The sequence below is a fragment of the Schistocerca nitens genome, chromosome 1, assembly GCF_023898315.1.
Source record: "Schistocerca nitens isolate TAMUIC-IGC-003100 chromosome 1, iqSchNite1.1, whole genome shotgun sequence".
NCBI lineage: Eukaryota > Metazoa > Arthropoda > Insecta > Orthoptera > Acrididae > Schistocerca > Schistocerca nitens.
Window position 1 is genome coordinate 768,354,929 of NC_064614.1, and position 19,823 is coordinate 768,374,751.

General features: G+C 43.3%; 1 protein-coding gene across 1 annotated transcript in view; it reads right to left on the reverse strand.

Moving 5' to 3' along the window:
* The window catches only part of LOC126201452 (odorant receptor Or1-like), a 95,615-nt gene extending 76,801 nt beyond the window's left edge, over positions 1-18,814 (reverse strand). Inside the window, exon 1 of the mRNA XM_049936790.1 lies at positions 18,560-18,814. Coding sequence (XP_049792747.1) covers positions 18,560-18,814 — 255 coding nt within the window. The remainder of the gene's footprint in view (positions 1-18,559) is intronic.
* Between the last annotated feature and the right edge of the window lie 1,009 nt (positions 18,815-19,823).

The window sequence follows — 19,823 nt, forward strand, 5'->3', positions numbered from 1 at the left end:
GGGAAGGCATGCTAGTCCCCAGCACGAATCTGTCCGGCGGTGTGCCGGCCAGTCTGTGGATGGTTTTTAAGGCGGTTTTCCATGTCCTGCGGCGAATGCGCGCTGGTTCCCCTTATTCCGCCTCAGTTACACTATGTTGGCGATTGCTACGTAAACACTTTCTCCACATACACGTACACCATAATTACTCTACCACGCAAACATTGGGGTTACACTCGTCTGATGTGAAACGTTCCGGGTTGGTCCACTGGGGGCCGAACCGAATAACAACCCTGGTTCGGTGTGGGGTGGCGGTGGGGTGAGTGGACTGGTGTAGCCTGCTGTGGGGGTGTACCACTGAGGGCTACGGCGGGGAGGAAGCCTCTCCCTAGTTTCTAGGTCCCCAGTTCCATACAGTACAATACAGTACAATGGGATATTGGTAAAAGGCTAACTTATATACAACATAAAAGCATATTAGTAAATGGGTAACAGTATTTATTTTATTTATTTATGCATTTATTTTACCTGGCAAGATTAGGGCCTTCAGGCCCTCTCTTACACCTAACCAGGCATACTCAGATTCAACAAATTTCAGTTTCTACAGAACATTAAGGACATATTACATGTTATACAGTATTAATGTTAAGAAAAAAATAGAGATTATAAACGTAGTACAATGATAATTATAACAATCAAAAATTAATTATAACAATCAAGAAGAATAATAATAGTAATAATAATAATAATAATAATAATAATAATGAGTATGTATATGAAAGTAAACATATTTTTCTTTTATGAATGTCAGTCCTATTGCTAGTTGGGAATTTTCTCGTTATATTCTTGCAGCTTGTGAGTTATTCTCATCAAGCAGAGACATAAGACGATAGAATGGGGTGAAAGAGATATAGAAGAGGTAGATAGGTTAGAGGAAGAGAAATAGAATGGTAAAATTCGAAGCTATGATGGAGAGGAGAAAGAAAGAGATGAGAGGGGCCCAACAATGGTGGCTATACCGTCCCTAATATGTAAGTCTTGAGTTCACTCTTGAATGTTGAGTGGTTCCGGATAAGACGCAGATCACAGGGGAGCGCGTTCCATAGTCGTATGGCTGAGATGGAGAATGACATGGAGAAAGATTTTGTGTTATGTAAAGGTACAGCCAAGATGCTAGACGTATCCGATCTGGTATTGCGGTTGTGGAATGATGATAGGTGTTTAATGTGAGAAGATAAGTATTGGGGGCACCAGTGGCTAAGAAATCGATGAAGTAAGCACATCGTGTGGAGATCGCGTGCCTTATGTGGGCGTATCCAACCTAGCTGGGAGTATGAAGGACTGATATGATCATACAACCGTATATTGCATACGTATCTAACGCAAGCGTTCATCACTAGCTCGAGGCGTCTCGAATTTTCACTATTTGTGCCGTGTTGAACTACATCACAGTAGTAAAGATTAGGCAAGACTAGTGTTTGGACTAATTTTTGTTTAACATGGGTTGGAAATATTTTTCTAAATTTCTGAATTGCATGTAGGGAGGAGAGCGATTTCCGGCAAGCTGTAACTGTTTGTTCTTCCCAGTTTAGGTGTTCATCCAAGATTATTCCAAGGTCTTTTACTGTTTTTTGGTATGGTAGTTGGGTACCATTGAGGTGTATTTGAGGGACTGTTTCGTGAAAGTGCCGACTGATTAACTTTGGATGAGATATAAGTATGACCTGGGATTTCTTGGGGTTTAGTTTCAGACCTAGGTTCTGTGCCCATCGAGAAACAGAGCAAAGATCCGCGTTCATACTCGCTACTGCGTCAGCAATGTTCTTGGGGCTTGCACTTATGTACAGTTGGATGTCGTCGGCATATAGATGGTAGTTGCAGGAGTGAATCACTGAAGAAATATCATTAATGTACAGTGAGAAGAGTAATGGACCAAGGACGGAGCCTTGGGGAACTCCAGAGCGCACGTTTTTCCATGATGACTTTTCCGACCCACAAATGACTTGTTGACTTCTGTTTTTGAGGTAGCTGTCGAACCAGTGTATTGCGCTGTTTGAGAAATTCAGCTGCTTCATTTTAATTAGTAATATATCAAAGTCAACTGTATCAAAAGCCTTGCTAAAGTCAAGCAGTGTTAGGATGGTAGCTTCACGTCTGTCCATAGCATGTTTAATGTCATCAGTTACTTTGATTAATGCAGTTGCTGTACTATGGTGCTTTCGAAAGCCTGACTGATATTTGTCATGGATGTTATGAGTTCTGAGGTAATCCGTCAGCTGTTCATGGACGATGTATTCGAGGGCTTTAGATATTGCAGGTAGTATGCTGATTGGCCTGTAGTCACCTGGCGACTTAGGGTTGTCAATCTTGGGTATAGGTTGAATTAAACTTTGCTTCCACTCAGTAGGATATGTACTACTGACAAGAGACAGGTTGAAGATGTCTGTGATAACTGGGGTAATAGTGTCTACGACGTTCTTGATCATGCCAATGCTCACTCCATCATTTCCTACTGCCTCGGAAGAGATTCTCGTAATTGCCTTGTGTACTGTGCCGGTAGTGACATGTTTTAGGAAAAACTTGTCTCTCGAGAGATTGATATCTTGGGGCTGGTAATTTGTCGCTACGTGGCAGTTTACAGCTGTTGAGAAGAAATCGTTTAATTCTTCTGCAGACGCTTGATAAACAGCGTCAGATCTTCGCTTCCCTATACCGAAACTGCGCAGCTTTTTCCACAGTGCAGCAGGTTTTGATATGCCGCATACGACAGAGCGGGCATGTCTGATTTTGGCATTCCTCACGCTCTGCTTGGTTCTATTTCGGAGTTTCCTATAAGCTTCGTACGCCTCGGGAGTTGGGTTACGCTTGAAGGCCCTATGTGCAGCATCACGTTTATTCATTAACTGGCGTAATGCAGTGGTGAGCCACGGAGCGGGAGCTCTCTTTACCTTGACAGTGCGTTGAGGAGCATGTTTATCATACAGTGCAATGATTTTGCGACATAATTCCCGAATTTTTCCGTCTAAAGTCGGTTCATTGCTTATATCATACCAAGGGATGTCTGAGCAATCCTTTTGAAGAGCGTCATGGTTAACATTTTTTAGGTTTCTGTAGGTTACCAGGTGAGATTTTTCTTTGGTAGTATGCACTGAGTAATTTAAGAATATCACGTCATGAGCAGAGAGTCCTGGAGCGGATGTCTGATTGGTGCGAATTATTTTATCTGGTCGCTTTGTTGCGATTATATCTATGAGTGTATGGCTGTGTGGCGTGTGATGAGTTGGGTCCAGCGGTGTTAAACTCATATCATTGGAGCGGAACAGTCTCCTTAGTTTTTCTGCAGAGGGAGATTTTAACTGTAAGTCGATGTTTGTGTCGCCCATAATGATTATGTGTTCATACAGTGTCACGAGCGAGGACAGGGCAGACTGAAAGGAGGACATAGCACCGACGTTTGGAGGTTTATAGATTACTCCAATTAGCAGTTTCTGATTTGATGTATTTATTTCGAAAAACAAGAACTCTGCTTCTCCTTCGCACTTTGCATCCGATGTGCATAGTATAGTAGGTCTCAGATCAGAGCGAACATAGGCACCCACACCACCCCCGCGTCGTGTAACAGTGTAACTCTGCAATTGCTTCAGTTGGGGGAATGGGATAACAGTGTAATGAGGTAACGTGGTAGCTGAGTAATGGGGTATAGGCAAACATATGCTACTGTAATGGTGTCATGGTCTAAGGGTGTGACTGGCAGTGGTTAATGGGAAACAGATATTGGCATTGTGGGCAACTTTTGACAGAGTAATGGTGTAATAGGGTAATGGTGTAAGAGTGTATTGGGTAACAGATAATGGCTAAGAGATACCAGGTTGTGCTGTAATGATGCAACTGTGTAATGGTGTAATAGTGCAAATGTGTATCGTGTAACATGTAATGAGAAACGAAAAAGTAGCAATATAAACAGCTGTAGGTAAAGGTTTCCAAATGAGAAGCGACATATCTTCATGAAGAGCAAGCTCAAAGATTACCATTTGCTGTTTACCATTGAAAGATGTGTGTTGTGAAAAAAAGCAAAGACTACTCCTATAAGTAGTGGTAACTAAGCTCTGGAAGTGCATAATTCTCATCCCCAGAAAAACAGAGTGAAATCTAATAGATAGGTTAGCACACACGTGTACTTCTGTAATTGAGTGCAACAAAAAGGGAGATCAGCTTGCATTGTGGACAACTCACTACTGCACAGTGAGTACTGATTTATGAAGGTCATCAAGTAAATTGAACATGTGTTAGTTTTCTGACTACAGCACCTAGCAGTATTTTAATGATGTATCCTCTATTCTGTAATTGTTGCCTTGGAGTTCACAAGATCATTAAATCATCCAAGCAGAAAATAATTCACACACATATATATATATATATCAGACAGCTAGAACCAAAGTAGCACCTGTGAACTTACCTTGGCTGGACCTAGAGCATGCAACAAAAGTGTCTTATTATGAATGTCTTGTGAGATTGGAATACACTATTAGATTTCCGATTTTCCGATACAGCCTAGTATTTTTGGATCCTGAAGCGAGACTGCCAATTTCAACTAGATGGCGCCCATGTGACATAGCACCCTCTAGTGTCTTAATACAAAGAATGATAACGAATATATTGATATAAAACTGTAAACAGCGGATTTATAAGTAATTATATTTCAAATAAACAAAGGTTGATTAAAATGTAGTATGGATAATTAAACCTACAAATAAAAGATTCAGATTCACTAAAAGAAATCGAACACCATGTTCTCACCTCACTATCCTCTCAACCGATATTGATCGGTGAGACCTAGCACGAAGTCGGCGTCCCAAAACATCCCAAGGGTGTTTTATAAGATTCAGGTCAAGTCTCTGTCCAGACCAGTCCATTACATGGATTTCACTGTCGTGTAACCACTTCGCCACAGGCCATGCATTATGAACAGGTGCTCGATCGTGTTGAAACATGATATCGCCATCACCGAATTGCTCTTCAACAGTGGGGAGCAACAAGGAGCTTAAAACATCAGTGTAGACCTGCGCTGTGATAGTCTCATGCAAAACAACGAGGGGTGCATGCTCTCTCCATGGAAAACACGACCACACCATAACACCACCGCCTCCGAATTTTACTGTTGGCACTACACACCCTGGCAGATGACGTTCACCAGGTATTCGCCATACCCACAGCCTGCAATCGGATCGCTACATTGTGTACCGTGATTCGTCACTCCATTCAACGTTTTTCCACTGTTCAATCGTCCAATGTTTACGTCCTAACACCAAGTGAGGTGTCGTTTGGCATTTACCGCCGTGATGTGTGGCTTATGAGCATCCGCTCGATCATGAAATCCAAGTTTTCTCACCTCCTGCATAACTGTCGTAGTACTTGAAGTGGATCGTGATGCAGTATGGAATTCCTGTGTGATGGTCTGGATAGATGTCTGACTATTACACATTACGACCATCTTCAACTGTCGGCAGTTTCTGTCAGTCAACAGACGAGGTAGGCCTGTATGCTTTTGTACTGTACGTCTTCCTTCACGTTTCCACTTCACTATCTCATCGGGAACAATGGACCTAGGGATGTTTAGGAGCGTGTAAATCTCGCGTACAGACGTATGACACATGTGACACCCAATCATCTGACCGTTTTCGAAGTCCATAAGTTCCGCAGAGCGCTTCATTCTGCTCTCTCACGATGTCTAATGACGAGGAAGCTGGTAGTAGGCGGCAGCACAATGCACCTAATATGAGAAACGTATGTTTTTGGGTGTGTCCGGATGGTTTGGATCACATAGTGCACCACGTATTATTTGCGATGAATACAGTGAAATTTGTGACATTTCAAAGTTGATAGTAGTATAAACAGATTAAAAACATGTTTAAACACTCCCTTTTTATCATTCACATTCAAGCCAACATCACATTTTACACACCTTGCCGTGGTTTTTGTATGTCAGAGGCTGCAGAGTGTTTGCGTAGGCCAATCACCGAGTGATCTGTTCTGTCGTTTCTAGAGTCCTGGTGCCGTGTCCTGATGGCCTCCCCTTAGGTTTGCATGCGTGGGCATTTGTTTACAGGACAAAGCTACAACATGCCCACGAAAGTCAAGATGATCCAGTTACTCTTTACTTTCAAGCCTATGTAATTTTCATCCATTTTGTTCAGCTGTATCAGTGCAATGTGCTGTCAAACTGAAGTACCATTTTCTCCCTCTGATGAAGGTCCTGTAGAGGCTTATGCTTTGGTCAGCCTGATCAGCTCCATCAATGTTTTCACTGTAAAGCTGAATCATTAGAGGCTGTTCGATACCTATGCATTTCTTCTTACTCTGCGAAAATCGCTTTAGTGTGTGTAGTGACTTTACAGATATCCATACTGTTGTCATTCCATTTTTCAACTATTGCATTCCTAGACTTGTCGCTTTTTAATTGAATGGTTCCCTGATGGGATTTATTCATCTACTTACTGTCTAATAGGTCACATTTGGAGATTCATTTTTTCTCTAATTGGCTCTGTATCCTGAATGCCTTTATTATGTAATTCAGTAAGGAAGGGAAATGATATCAAGTAATTATCAAAAAACAGATTATAGGAGTATTTCCTCAAATTCAATAACACATCAGTATACTGTAGAACAACACTCGCTCCTAAGCCCTAGTGTTTGTGGGTCTCCGGTAGAGTAATGCTCGTACTTTGATAAGGATCCACCATGCAATTTATCTAGTCCTTGTAGCTCCAGTCCAAATTGTGTAGCCGTATTGTTTTGGTTTTCCTCTGAGAACTGTTTGCATCTATACTTACCAGAGTAAGCTATAGTTGTCTCATCAACGTTACGTTTTTCTTCACTGGTTGCACTTCCCTGACGGCCGGAGTGGCCGAGCGGTTCTAGGCGCTACAGTCTGGAACCGCGCGACCGCTATGGTCGCCGGTTCGAATCCTGCCTCGGACATGGATGTGTGTGATGTCCTTAGGTTAGTTAGGTTTAAGTAGTTCTAAGTTCTGGGGGACTGATGACCTTAGCAGCTAAGTCCCATAGTGCTCAGAGCCATTTGAACCATTTTTTGCACTTCCCTGCAATTGTTCGTTAACCTTGTCAAATCACATAACTGTAAGTTGGACATTATGAATTCGACTGTGTTATCCCAAGTAACGAGATTATTGTTTCCTAGTACATATCCGCCTCAGTATTTCAGTATAACTGCTAAGTAAATAATTGTAATAAATAGCCTCCTTTTAATTGAAATCAATCTCCCAATCTATTATGTTTGCAACATATTGGTTTGTGAATGTGGTAATCGTCTCAATCATATTATCATCAAAACAAGACCAAAACACACTGACAGAAAAAAATAGCAACACCGCAAAATAATGAATGTACAGTAACGAATTTTTAGGAATACAATTGTCTAACATTTCAGTGCTTAACATAGCAAGATTACAGGCTAATGTAAGCTCTGCTCTAACATTCGGGAGAACGACGGTTCAAACCCTTCTCCAGCCATCCTGATTTAGGTTTTCCGTGATTTCCCTAAATCGTTCCAGGCAAATGCCGGGATGGTTCCTTTGAAATGCCGATTTACTTCTTCATCCTTCCCTAATCCGAGCTTGTGCTCCCTTTTTAATGACCTCGTTATCGATGGGACGCTAAACACCAATTTCCTCCTCCGGTAATGTAAGTGCGAGGGAAGCCATTGCAAATGTGAAACTCTGGTGCATTAAAAACAGGGGTAATTGCCGCACTGTTGAATGCAAGCAAGCAAATGTGCATGTATTGTGTGGTACAATTGTAGGATGTCGGATTTTTGGATGGAGTTCCGTGCCTGTTGCACTTGGTCGATCAATACAGGGACGGTAACTGCTGGTTATGGATGACTGTCGTCCAATGATGTCCCATATGTGCTAGATTGGAGACAGATCTGGTGATCGCATAGGGCAAGGCAACATGTCGATACTCTATAGAGCATGCTGGATTACAGCAGCGGTTATGTGGTCGACCGTTATCCTGTCGGAAACCACTCCTGGAATGTAGTTCATGAATAGCAGCACAACAAGTCGAATCACCAGATGGACATACAGTTTTGCATTCACGTTGCGTGAGATAACCACGACAATGCTCCTGCTGTCATACGAATTCACACACCAGACCATAACTCTAGGCGTAGGTCCAGTGAGTCTAGGACGCAGTCAGGTTGGTTGCAGATCCTTTACTGGCCTGCTTCTAACCAACACAAACCCATCACTAGCACCGAGGCAGAACCAGCTTTCATCACAAAACACAGCCGACCTCCACTCTGCCCCCCAATGAACTCCCGCTTGACACCACTGAAGTCGCATCTCGTGGTCGTGCGGTAGCGTTCTCGCTTCCCACGCCCGGGTTCCCGGGTTCGATTCCCGGCGGGGAAATAATCGATTTTTGACAGTTGTTTTTGACACTGTGGTGCCAAATGTTGCTTCTGAATAGACATGATGTTTCAGATATAGAAACACGCCTACCACCTTACGTTTATGTCGCATAGCTCTTTCTTGGTGTTCCGATTTTTTTTCTGTCTTTGTATTTACGATAGCCTTCAATTGTTGGGAACATAATGTTGAGACCATTCATTACTGCAGTTTGTAAGATCACATTTCTCTTCATGATACATTTTCTTCCTGTTTGTATACCATAATCATCCTGTCTGCCTTTTCCTGCCTTTTCTCTTCTTGTTTCCATCCTTCCAGTACGTTCACTTTCCATAACTATTTCTACTTCTGTTTCAGTCATCACTTGACTTCCCCCTAAATTATATAAATTTTCATTATTTTGATCGCTTGAATCCTCATCAATCGCATCGAGACATGCATGGGGGGGGTGGGAACGCAAAGGACTCTTAGTGAAATCTGACTGCTGTCATACTCGATCTCGTTATTGTATTCATCGTTACCAAGTATTCTCAGAGCTTGATCTACACTGAAAACCGCCTGTAAAAGAAATAATAGTAAATAATCATTTGCTATAAATTAACCCTCTTTTGTGACTGACGTGCTTTTCGTGGTACAGAAACATATGCTGACGAAAAAAAAAATCATAACACCCAGAAGAAGTGTGAGACATATACGAAAGTTGGCAGGCTTGTTTCAATATTCTGAAAATGATTTCTCTAGCAAGCGTGGTCAAAAATATTTCCAGTAATTTGATTTTTGATTAATTATTTTTTAATATAGCAGACAAAAAAATGGGATACTTTTGAGCGCCAAGATCGCTGCATTGTAATTGACTGTTTCATTTTAATAGTCTGTAAAGTACTATGCTATGATTGAAGGAGAGGGGAAGCGAGGTGAGTGGAAGGTGTTAAAAAGTAAAACAGCGCAAGTTCCGAGATCTTGGATTTTGAATTGTTGGGTTTGAGGCGGCACGCGAAGGGTAACAGTAAGGAGTGGTTGCCTGGCTTGTCACATCAGAAAGGTGATATCAGTGATAAGTCTGATAACATTTCTGGTAAGAGTGGTGATGTCATTGATAAGGAGGCAGGCCTTGTGATGTGGGTGGGGCACTGACTGTGTCACGTGGCATTAGAATGTAAAGAAATTTATACAACGCTACCAGGTTTCCCCATCTGCTGGCAAATTCAAAAATAAGAAGGGGCGTTCCCCTGCTGGTGACAGGGAAACGAAAATTACAGTGATTTTACAGATGGATTTAGGGAGGGGAAGTGGGGAGGAAACAGTTTCGTTATGTCTCACTTGTGTTGAGAGTGAATAGAATGTATATGGCATTTAGACAAAAAAGTAGTAGAACTCTAATGTAAGCATGGAGCAATGTTAATGTTAGACGTCGGAAAGTATCAGTGGAGAATGATTATGTGGTTGCTGGTTACGGATAGCTCACGGTGATATTTTGAAATGAACTCTTTGTAAACTAGCTCAACTGGTTCATCTTCCACTTATTGCTGTCGCCTTACATCCTTGAAAGGCTGAGTAAGCTCTCCATAAGATCGGCGACTCCTGATCCTCGGATACGAACTCTGTAGTAGATAACAAATGACAATAATAGGTTTCCAGGAACTAAGCCTAACAATAATTCTTAGATCCGTACATAAAATATTACTAACCAAGGTCGAGATTTTGCTGGAGATGCCGCTGAAACTGTAGCCCATTTTTGTAGCCGTGAAAATATGCCACTCAGACTTAAGCCAGAAAGTAGAAATGGACAGACGACAGTCACACAATACAGGGTATTAAGTGCTACAGACAGATACACGCAGCGATAGAATACTTGTAAATTTTAACACAACCAGTTATATACGTTGATGGAAATGGAAAGTGTTACACTATGAACCAGCAGTCGGTTGTTTGAACGTTTTGCGCATCACGTAACGTTAAATGAATATACTTTCATTCCTTTCGAAACTAATGTCTGCTGTCTACATCAGTGTGAGGTGTGACCTCCACGGACACGAATACATTTTTCGTTTAGTTATGACATCGAATGAAACAATTTGAAAATATCATCTTTAGGTTCTCGCCACGCTTAAAACACATGCTGTGTCAGTTCACGTAGTATGGTGGGTGAAGTCTGGTATGAAAGTATACATCTTCCCATCGCATCCCCTAGATGTTCTGTGGTTGACAAACCAAATGACTAGGCAGCTTAGTCACGGGTCAGTACATTCCTCAAGAGGCTTGTGGTGTGGGGTCTTGTTTCGTTACTGGAATATATCATTTGGTACCATGTCCATTAAGGGTAAGAAAAAACAACAAAAATTCATTCTTCCTTCAACAATTAGCAAACCAGTCCTGTTCTCATATCCAGTAGCCATCACATCGTGATTCCTGGAGTCGGTGTGTGAGCCTCGAAAACCGCCATGTCCTCTGACCTTTCACAGTGCCATCTACAGACACGTTGGTGTCGATCTGACCATCACAAACAGATATATGAAGATGGTATCTGTTCTTTCGGACATTAGTGATTTGCAGCTCTCAGAGAATGAAATTACAATGAAATCCAGACAATTAGCTGCTTACAGGCGTTGATAAATACCAACGAGGACAATTGAAAATATGTGCCTCGACCGGGACTCGAAGTCGAGATCTCCTGCTTACATGGCAGACGGTCTATCTGACTGAGCCATCGAGGACACAGAGTATAGTGTGACTGCAGGGGCTTAGCTCTGGCACCCTACCCGTGAGACCCACACTTCCAACTTACTGTCCACACACTACATTTGCAGTTCCCCTGCCCACTGTACTCATCACGCGCGGCAGTCAATCTACCAATTCCCGTAAGATTTGACGAACGTGAGTGCATCCGCACCGAAGAAGACCATTGGACGGTAAGCCTTATCTATAGGAAGATGGTATCTCTTCTTTCAGACATTACAGGCTGCTTGTGAAACTTGACGTGCCCTGAAAGGCTTGCAGCAACTTCCCTGGCCAGCACTATCTGCGGACTTGTCTCCAAACGAGCACATGTGGGATATGACGGGACGAGAAGTAAGTCGTGCAACTCGTCAGCCAACAACTTTTACAGAACTACGTCAACAGGTCCAGTAGGCGTGGCATAACGTATCCCAGGACAGTATCCGCCACCTGTACAACCGACTGGATACCAGAGTCAGCGCCTACGTTGCCACCTATGGAGGCCACACCACATACTAATATGTTGTTTGAGCAGGGGTCGATACCTGGTACCTCTGTGTTCTATAAAAGTAATCATTTCATATGCTCCATATGGACTGTTGCAACAATAAATCTTGAGTGAAATGGAAACCTCCAAAAAGGCGTACTAATTTTTTCCGGCAGTGTTGTTTGGTTGACATGTAACCACTTTCCTGGTTTCTCTTTTCATTCTGAGTTTCTCACTGCCCTGGTGAAATCTAATAGAAGCAGTAGCACGCATGTCTATATTCTTCAATATATTAACATCAGTTAGTGTAGCAAGGGTTGCTATAGATATTTTGTTGAAATTGAGTCTTAAGCTTTGTTTGTAAGAGGCATCCTATTTGCTCTGTATGTAAGAGGCGTTCTATTTCCAAACATTACGTCGCGAATTTACGGGTTGGTTCCTTTCTTCCACGCTCTCGTACGTGAATGAAATGTGTTAGGAAATCGTTGATACTGGTGCGAAGTAACGTCCTTTCGGCTTTGTAGGGTGCCTTGCGTAGTATGTGTGTAGACGTAGACGTATCTTGCATCAAGTTTTAAAATTACACTATACACAGGGTGCCCCAGGATATCCAAGGATATGACAGGAAGGAGCATTCGAATCAAAAATGTCCAGTAAACATGGGCTCTAACATGCTTAACTTAAGAGCTATGAGCACTTTTCCGGTAGAGAACACGTGTTTCGCAGCAGCCAAGTTGAAAGTGTCCATAGCTCTAAGGGACGGACTTCAGAGCCCGTGTTTACTAGACTTTTTTGCTTCGAATGTTTCTAGATGCTTTAATGCGGACATATTTTTCTTAATTTAATCCCCAGCACCACCTGTCAAAATATGGAAAGCCAAAACTTTGCAGTAGAAGAGATTTGTTTCACAATATTGGAAATGAAGTAGGGCTCATAACTCTTAAGTTATGCATTTTAGAGTCCGTGTTTACTAGACTTTTTGGCTTCGAATGATCGTTCCTGTCATATCCCCGAATGCTGACCATTTTTCTGGGGCACCCTGTATATCACGAAACCGTTTTGTATGTTTGAAAGGCTATTTCTGGTACTGTCTCGTAATGAAAAGTACAACCAGTTCACTTATGCCATATGATGATGTTTTGCTGGAAGTACTTGCAGATACAGAATGTTTAATCATATAGCTGATTTGGCGGTAAATATATAGTTATTTTTAAATATATTTATCCCTCCCCCCCCCCACACACACACACCTCTCTCTCTCCCTCTCACTCTCTCTCTCTCTCTCGCGCGCGCGCGCGTGTGTGTGTGTGTGTGTGTGTGTGTGTGTGTGTGTGTGTGTGTGTGTGTGTGTGTGTGTGTGGTTGGGTAAGAAAACGAAACTATGGTTCTTTGTCAAGTAAACTTTCTACAACCAAACTGTAAAATACACTCCTGGAAATGGAAAAAAGAACACATTGACACCGGTGTGTCAGACCCACCATACTTGCTCCGGACACTGCGAGACGGCTGTACAAGCAATGATCACACGCACGGCACAGCGGACACACCAGGAACCGCGGTGTTGGCCGTCGAATGGCGCTAGCTGCGCAGCATTTGTGCACCGCCGCCGTCAGTGTCAGCCAGTTTGCCGTGGCATACGGAGCTCCATCGCAGTCTTTAACACTGGTAGCATGCCGCGACAGCGTGGACGTGAACCGTATGTGCAGTTGACGGACTTTGAGCGAGGGCGTATAGTGGGCATGCGGGAGGCCGGGTGGACGTACCGCCGAATTGCTCAACACGTGGGGCGTGAGGTCTCCACAGTACATCGATGTTGTCGCCAGTGGTCGGCGGAAGGTGCACGTGCCCGTCGACCTGGGACCGGACCGCAGCGACGCACGGATGCACGCCAAGACCGTAGGATCCTACGCAGTGCCGTAGGGGACCGCACCGCCACTTCCCAGCAAATTAGGGACACTGTTGCTCCTGGGGTATCGGCGAGGACCATTCGCAACCGTCTCCATGAAGCTGGGCTACGGTCCCGCACACCGTTAGGCCGTCTTCCGCTCACGCCCCAACATCGTGCAGCCCGCCACCAGTGGTGTCGCGACAGGCGTGAATGGAGGGACGAATGGAGACGTGTCGTCTTCAGCGATGAGAGTCGCTTCTGCCTTGGTGCCAATGATGGTCGTATGCGTGTTTGGCGCCGTGCAGGTGAGCGCCACAATCAGGACTGCATACGACCGAGGCACACAGGGCCAACACCCGGCATCATGGTGTGGGGAGCGATCTCCTACACTGGCCGTACACCACTGGTGATCGTCGATGGGACACTGAATAGTGCACGGTACATCCAAACCGTCATCGAACCCATCGTTCTACCATTCCTAGACCGGCAAGGGAACGTGCTGTTCCAACAGGACAATGCACGTCCGCATGTATCCCGTGCCACCCAACGTGCTCTAGAAGGTGTAAGTCAACTACCCTGGCCAGCAAGATCTCCGGATCTGTCCCCCATTGAGCATGTTTGGGACTGGATGAAGCGTCGTCTCACGCGGTCTGCACGTCCAGCACGAACGCTGGTCCAACTGAGGCGCCAGGTGGAAATGGCATGGCAAGCCGTTCCACAAGACTACATCCAGCATCTCTACGATCGTCTCCATGGGAGAATAGCAGCCTGCATTGCTGCGAAAGGTGGATATACACTGTACGAGTGCCGACATTGTGCATGCTCTGTTGCCTGTGTCTATGTGCCTGTGGTTCTGTCAGTGTGATCATGTGATGTATCTGACCCCAGGAATGTGTCAATAAAGTTTCCCCTTCCTGGGACAATGAATTCACGGTGTTCTTATTTCAATTTCCAGGAGTGTATTTGTAACTTTCAGACCACTGACTATGTTTTAAATGAATGAAACAGTTTCCTAAGTTCTGATGAAGAAAATGCATTAAATTAGTTGCACTGGCTGTACTAACATTAATGAAGAATATTGGGTCCCTTTTCGACGCCTACTGCGAATCAGACGATGTGCAGGTAAGCCTCAACGTAAACGAAAAGGTATATACCATTTTTCACGCAAATCAATATGTACAGGGCTGTCACTGCTTTTCCCTAGTTCACTAAGAACAAGTCAGACGATCGTAAAACCAATTCACAAGAAAAATAACCAAAAAACCAAATTTTCGTTGAGGTATTTCGTCTAAGTCCGGCTCCGCGGCCGAATCTTCAGTGTAACTGACTGCCATGCGGACAACCCGTGTTCGATTCCCGGTACAGACAGAGATTCATCCTTGGTGGGAGGACTGGGACTGGGTGCACCAAGCTTCGTGAAGCCAGTTGAGGGGCTGCTTGACAGAGTAGTAGCGGCTGTACGTCGTGAAACCGCGTGCTCCTCCGTACCGCATCCAATGACGCCACTGACGGAGGGTGATACGGCGGTCGGCCGGTTCCGATGGGACCACTTTGGCCTGTGGTCGGAGTTTGCATTTTTACTTCGTCCAAACAGAACACACTGTGTAACAACAACAACGCTGTACTATTGTACAAATAATAATTTGTTCTTCTGATTTTCGATAAATTAGTGTAATCGATGTTCTGAATTCATTTCTTCTCTTGTCATGTCATTATGTTAAAGAAAATGTAAACAATTTTCGATGTAAATATTAATGTTGTTGTTGTTGTTGTTGTGGTCTTCAGTCCTGAGACTGGTTTAATGCAGCTCTCCATGCTACTCTATCCTGTGCAAGCTTCTTCATCTCCCAGTACCTACTGCAACCTACATCCTTCTGAATCTGCTTTGTGTATTCATCTCTTGGTCTCCCCCTACGATTTTTACCCTCCACGCTGCCCTCCAATACTAAATTGGTGATTCCTTGATGCCTCAGAACATGTCCTACCAACCGATCCCTTCTTCTGGTCAAGTTGTGCCACAAACTCCTCTTCTCCCCAATCCTATTCAGTACCTCCTCATTAGTTATGTGATCTACCCATCTAATCTTCAGCATTCTTCTGTAGCACCACATTTAGAAAGCTTCTATTCTCTTCTTGTCCAAACTATTTACCGTCCATGTTACACTTCCATACATGGCTACACTCCATACAAATACTTTCAGAAATGACTTCCTGACACTTAAATCTATACTCGATGTTAACAAATTTCTCTTCTTCAGAAACGCTTTCCTTCCCATTGCCAGTCTACATTTTAAATCCTCTCTACTTCGACCATCATCAGTTATTTTGCTCCCCAAATAGCAAAACTCCTTTACTACTTTAAGTGTCTCTTATTTCCTAATCTAATACCCTCAACATCACCCGACTTAATTCGACTACATTCCATTATCCTCGTTTTTCTTTTGTTGATGTTCATCTTATATCCTCCCTTCAAGACACCATCCATTCCGTTCAACTGCTCTTCCAAGTCCTTTGCTGTCTCTGACAGAATTACAATGTCATCGGCGAACCTCAAAGTTTTTATTTCTTCTCCGTGGATTTTAATACCTAATCCGAATTTTTCTTTTGTTTCCTTTACTGCTTGCTCAATATACAGATTGAATAACATCGGGGAGAGGCTACAACCCTGTCTTACTCCCTTCCCAACCACTGCTTCCCTTTCATGTCCCTCGACTCTTATAACTGCCATCTGGTTTCTGTACAAATTGTAAATAGTCTTTCGCTCCCTGTATTTTACCCCTGCCACCTTTAGAATTTGAAAGAGAGTATTCCAGTCAACATTGTCAAAAGCTTTCTCTAAGTCTACAAATGCTAGAAACGTAGGTTTCCCTTTCCTTAATCTTTCTTCTAAGATAAGTCGTAAAGTCAGTATTGCCTCACGTGTTCCAGTATTTCTACGGAATCCAAACTGATCTTCCCCGAGGTCGGCTTCTACTAGTTTTTCCATTCGTCTGTAAAGAATTCGTGTTAGTATTTTGCAGCTGTGGCTTATTAAACTGATTGTTCGGTAATTAATGTTTATGTCAAATTGCAAGCAATATTATAACAAAATATTATAACAAAATATTATAACAAAATTGAAATGTAAGAAATGTTGAAACTGTTGGAAGATAAAGTTGTAATTGTGCGCCTGGTCCATACGTAGGCAATGTATTAGGATATGTAGAATGCAAAACCTTTGGTGAATACCCTGTCTGTTGGGGAGCGGTAAAAGGTGGATGGCAGGCGAGCGCGGGAAAATGCACACGGGCGCGGCACGGCATAACGGGCTCAGCAGTAGTAGTCGGAGTTGGGCATCGGTCTGAGAAACACGCTCTGGATCGAGGAGGCTATCCTGAAAAACGTGATTTCATTGAGCGTCGGATGTGCCGTTTCCGACGACTATACAGCATGGCTATATTCCATAGGCACTAAATGGAAATGTATTGCGACGCTAAGAAGAAACAAAGTGCCGATACATCAAGAGCCATAGCAGTGATTGTATGTGTGCTTTGCGCCTCGCCATCTCGCCGTCCGCCAACCGCCGCATCGACACGAACAGGTTGAAACTTTTAGTACTGTATTCGTGTGGACCAGTGTTACTTTTGTTCCTGACTGTTCAATAACAACATCACTTTTACCAGAACTGTCCCATCATTTAATTATCCTCATCACTAACCTAGACAGGCTCCTTTCTACATGTTGTGCAATCCGAGTGTCCCGAAATAAAGATTTAAAGTTTATGTTAATAATACTTACCTGCAGATCTATCTATGTTAGAATGATGTTTAAAGAACTTTGTTGTTAATGAATATATAGGTAAATAATATAGGTCTGACAAAGTTGGAAGATAATGTTAAAATTGGTTTATTAATGAAGGCTAATTAATTTGAGACAAAAACAATGGTAGTCAAATGAGCAAGAAATAAGACAAAAAGAGTAGTAACTCATATATTGGAAATCTTGAGTGCTTAACGATTTCGATTATCAAAAATTTCAGTACAGTGATCATAACAGTTTCAGGGTCCCCCCCCCCCTTTTCTTTTCTATTCATGTAAATTCTGAAATGTACTGAACTGATTTGACCAGCAAAGTCGAGATAAAACCAAAAGTTATTAGTGTTTTACTTTTTTCAAAATTGACATTGTATGTGTGTTTCGAAAGTGCTATTTCTAGGGTAACCTATGCCCGATTTTAATCAGATCAGTAGACTGTACGAAGTTTGTAGTAAACATTATAGTATATTGTTGTGTATTTATGGCTTGTCCATATTAGTACAGAAAGTGAAATTATTAATTCAGTAGATTTTCTGGTTCAAAAATTTACCATACTATGCAGTGTTATTACGTGTTGTTTTGCATACACGTACTTCAACTTGTACAGGGAAGAAACTCAATTAATGCCTAATTAGGCTGGCGACCGTATTATTAACAATTTGGTAGCATCTGCTATGTCGTTTCTTGTCCGTCCTAACGTGTAGTTGCACTTCAGACTTGCTTGACGTGTCATTGTTGTTACTGAGTGGGTGAAAGTCTGATTTTGCCTCCATTCTGGTACACGCGGTCAACATATATACCAAAATCCTTTCTTATAAGGTGAAGCCCGTCAACTTACCATAGTACAGGCTTTAATAAGTATCGTGCGGAGTAGCGTAGTGTTACAACTGGTGGACGATAAATTTCAGTAGCGAACCGAGGGATAACAGGGTAGTAACTTTGAAAACGCCTTACGTACCCCGTCGTTCGCTGTATCGTGGCTTGGTGAGCGTCGACAGGCGAATGAGGCTTAACTTTCTTTCTGTATCCATTAAATATCGTCAGTATGAACCAAAAAGCCTACTGACATTCCAATGCAGCTGCCTGTTCCTACAGCCAAAATATCTTTCACGTTAACTAGTGATCAAACTGAAAGAGGAGTTTTCGACAGCAAATTGTATCTTGTTTCTACTAGTGGTGTTTTTGTACGGTACGTAAAGTAACCTTGTAGGTATACCGTGAATGGAAGTCACGACCACATATCTGGAGAATGGACAGTGAACCTTACCTTGAAGAAATATCCAACACAGGCGGATCCGACGAGGCCGCACAGCGTGATCTGCTCGAGCTCCTCCGGAGGGTCGGCGGACAGCTTGAGGGCCACACACAGTGCCAGGAACGTGATGGAGGCGAGCGTCACGCAGGCGAGCAGTCTGTTCAGCGTGCTGGGGGCCGCGCCTCGCGGCTGCCACAGACCCAGCAGCATCCGCAGCGTCGATCCGGGCACCACCAACGAGTCGCTGTCCGCCGGCGGGTGCTCCATGCTGGCTCCTGCTGTGGAATGTGCGGTCTTCAAAGCCACTATTAGCTAGCGGTGTCCAGACTCTCAATGGTTGTGCAATGACACTCTCGAAGGGATTACCTAGTCCGCTATTTCTTTGTCAGCTGGCTACTTAGTCTATAAAGATGCAGTTCCCCACGCACTATTCGCTGAACGAACAACGCGTTTTCGCAGTCGCAACATACGTGTGGTTCTTTAGTATTATTAATACACAATGATGAACCGCAACATTATGACCACTAGACGGCGGATATCAACTGCGTTTTTTAAAAAAAAGAACCCCCATTTTTTATTACGTATTCATGTAGTACGTAAAAAAATATGAATGTTTTAGTTGGACCACTTTTTTCGCTTTGTGATAGATGGCGCTGTAATAGTTGCAAACGTATAAGTACGTGGTATCACGCAACATTCCGCCAGTGCGGACGATATTTGCTTTGTGATACATTATGCGTGTTAAAAAGAACCGTTTACCAATTGCGGAAAAGGTCGATATCGTGTTGATGTATGGCTATTGTGATAAAAATGCCAAACGGACGTGTGCTATGTATGCTGCTCGGTATCGTGGACGACATCGTCCAAGTGTCCGGACCGTTCGCCGGATAGTTACGTTATTTAAGGAAACAGGAAGTGTTCAGCCACATGTGAAACGTCAACCTAGACCTGCAACAAACGATGATGGCCAAGTAGGTGTTTTAGCTGCTGTCGCGGCTAATCCGCACATCAGTAGCAGACAAATTGCGCGAGAATCGGGAATCTCAAAAACGTCGGTGTTGAGAATGCTACATCAACAACGATTGCACCCGTACCATATTTCTATGTAACAGGAATTGAATGGCGACGTCTTTGAACGTCGTGTACAGTTCTGCCACTAGGCACAAGAGAAATTACGGGACGATGACAGATTTTTGGCATGCGTTCTATTTAGCGACGAAGCGTCATTCACCAACAGCGGTAACGTAAACCGGCACAATGTGCACTATTGGGTAAC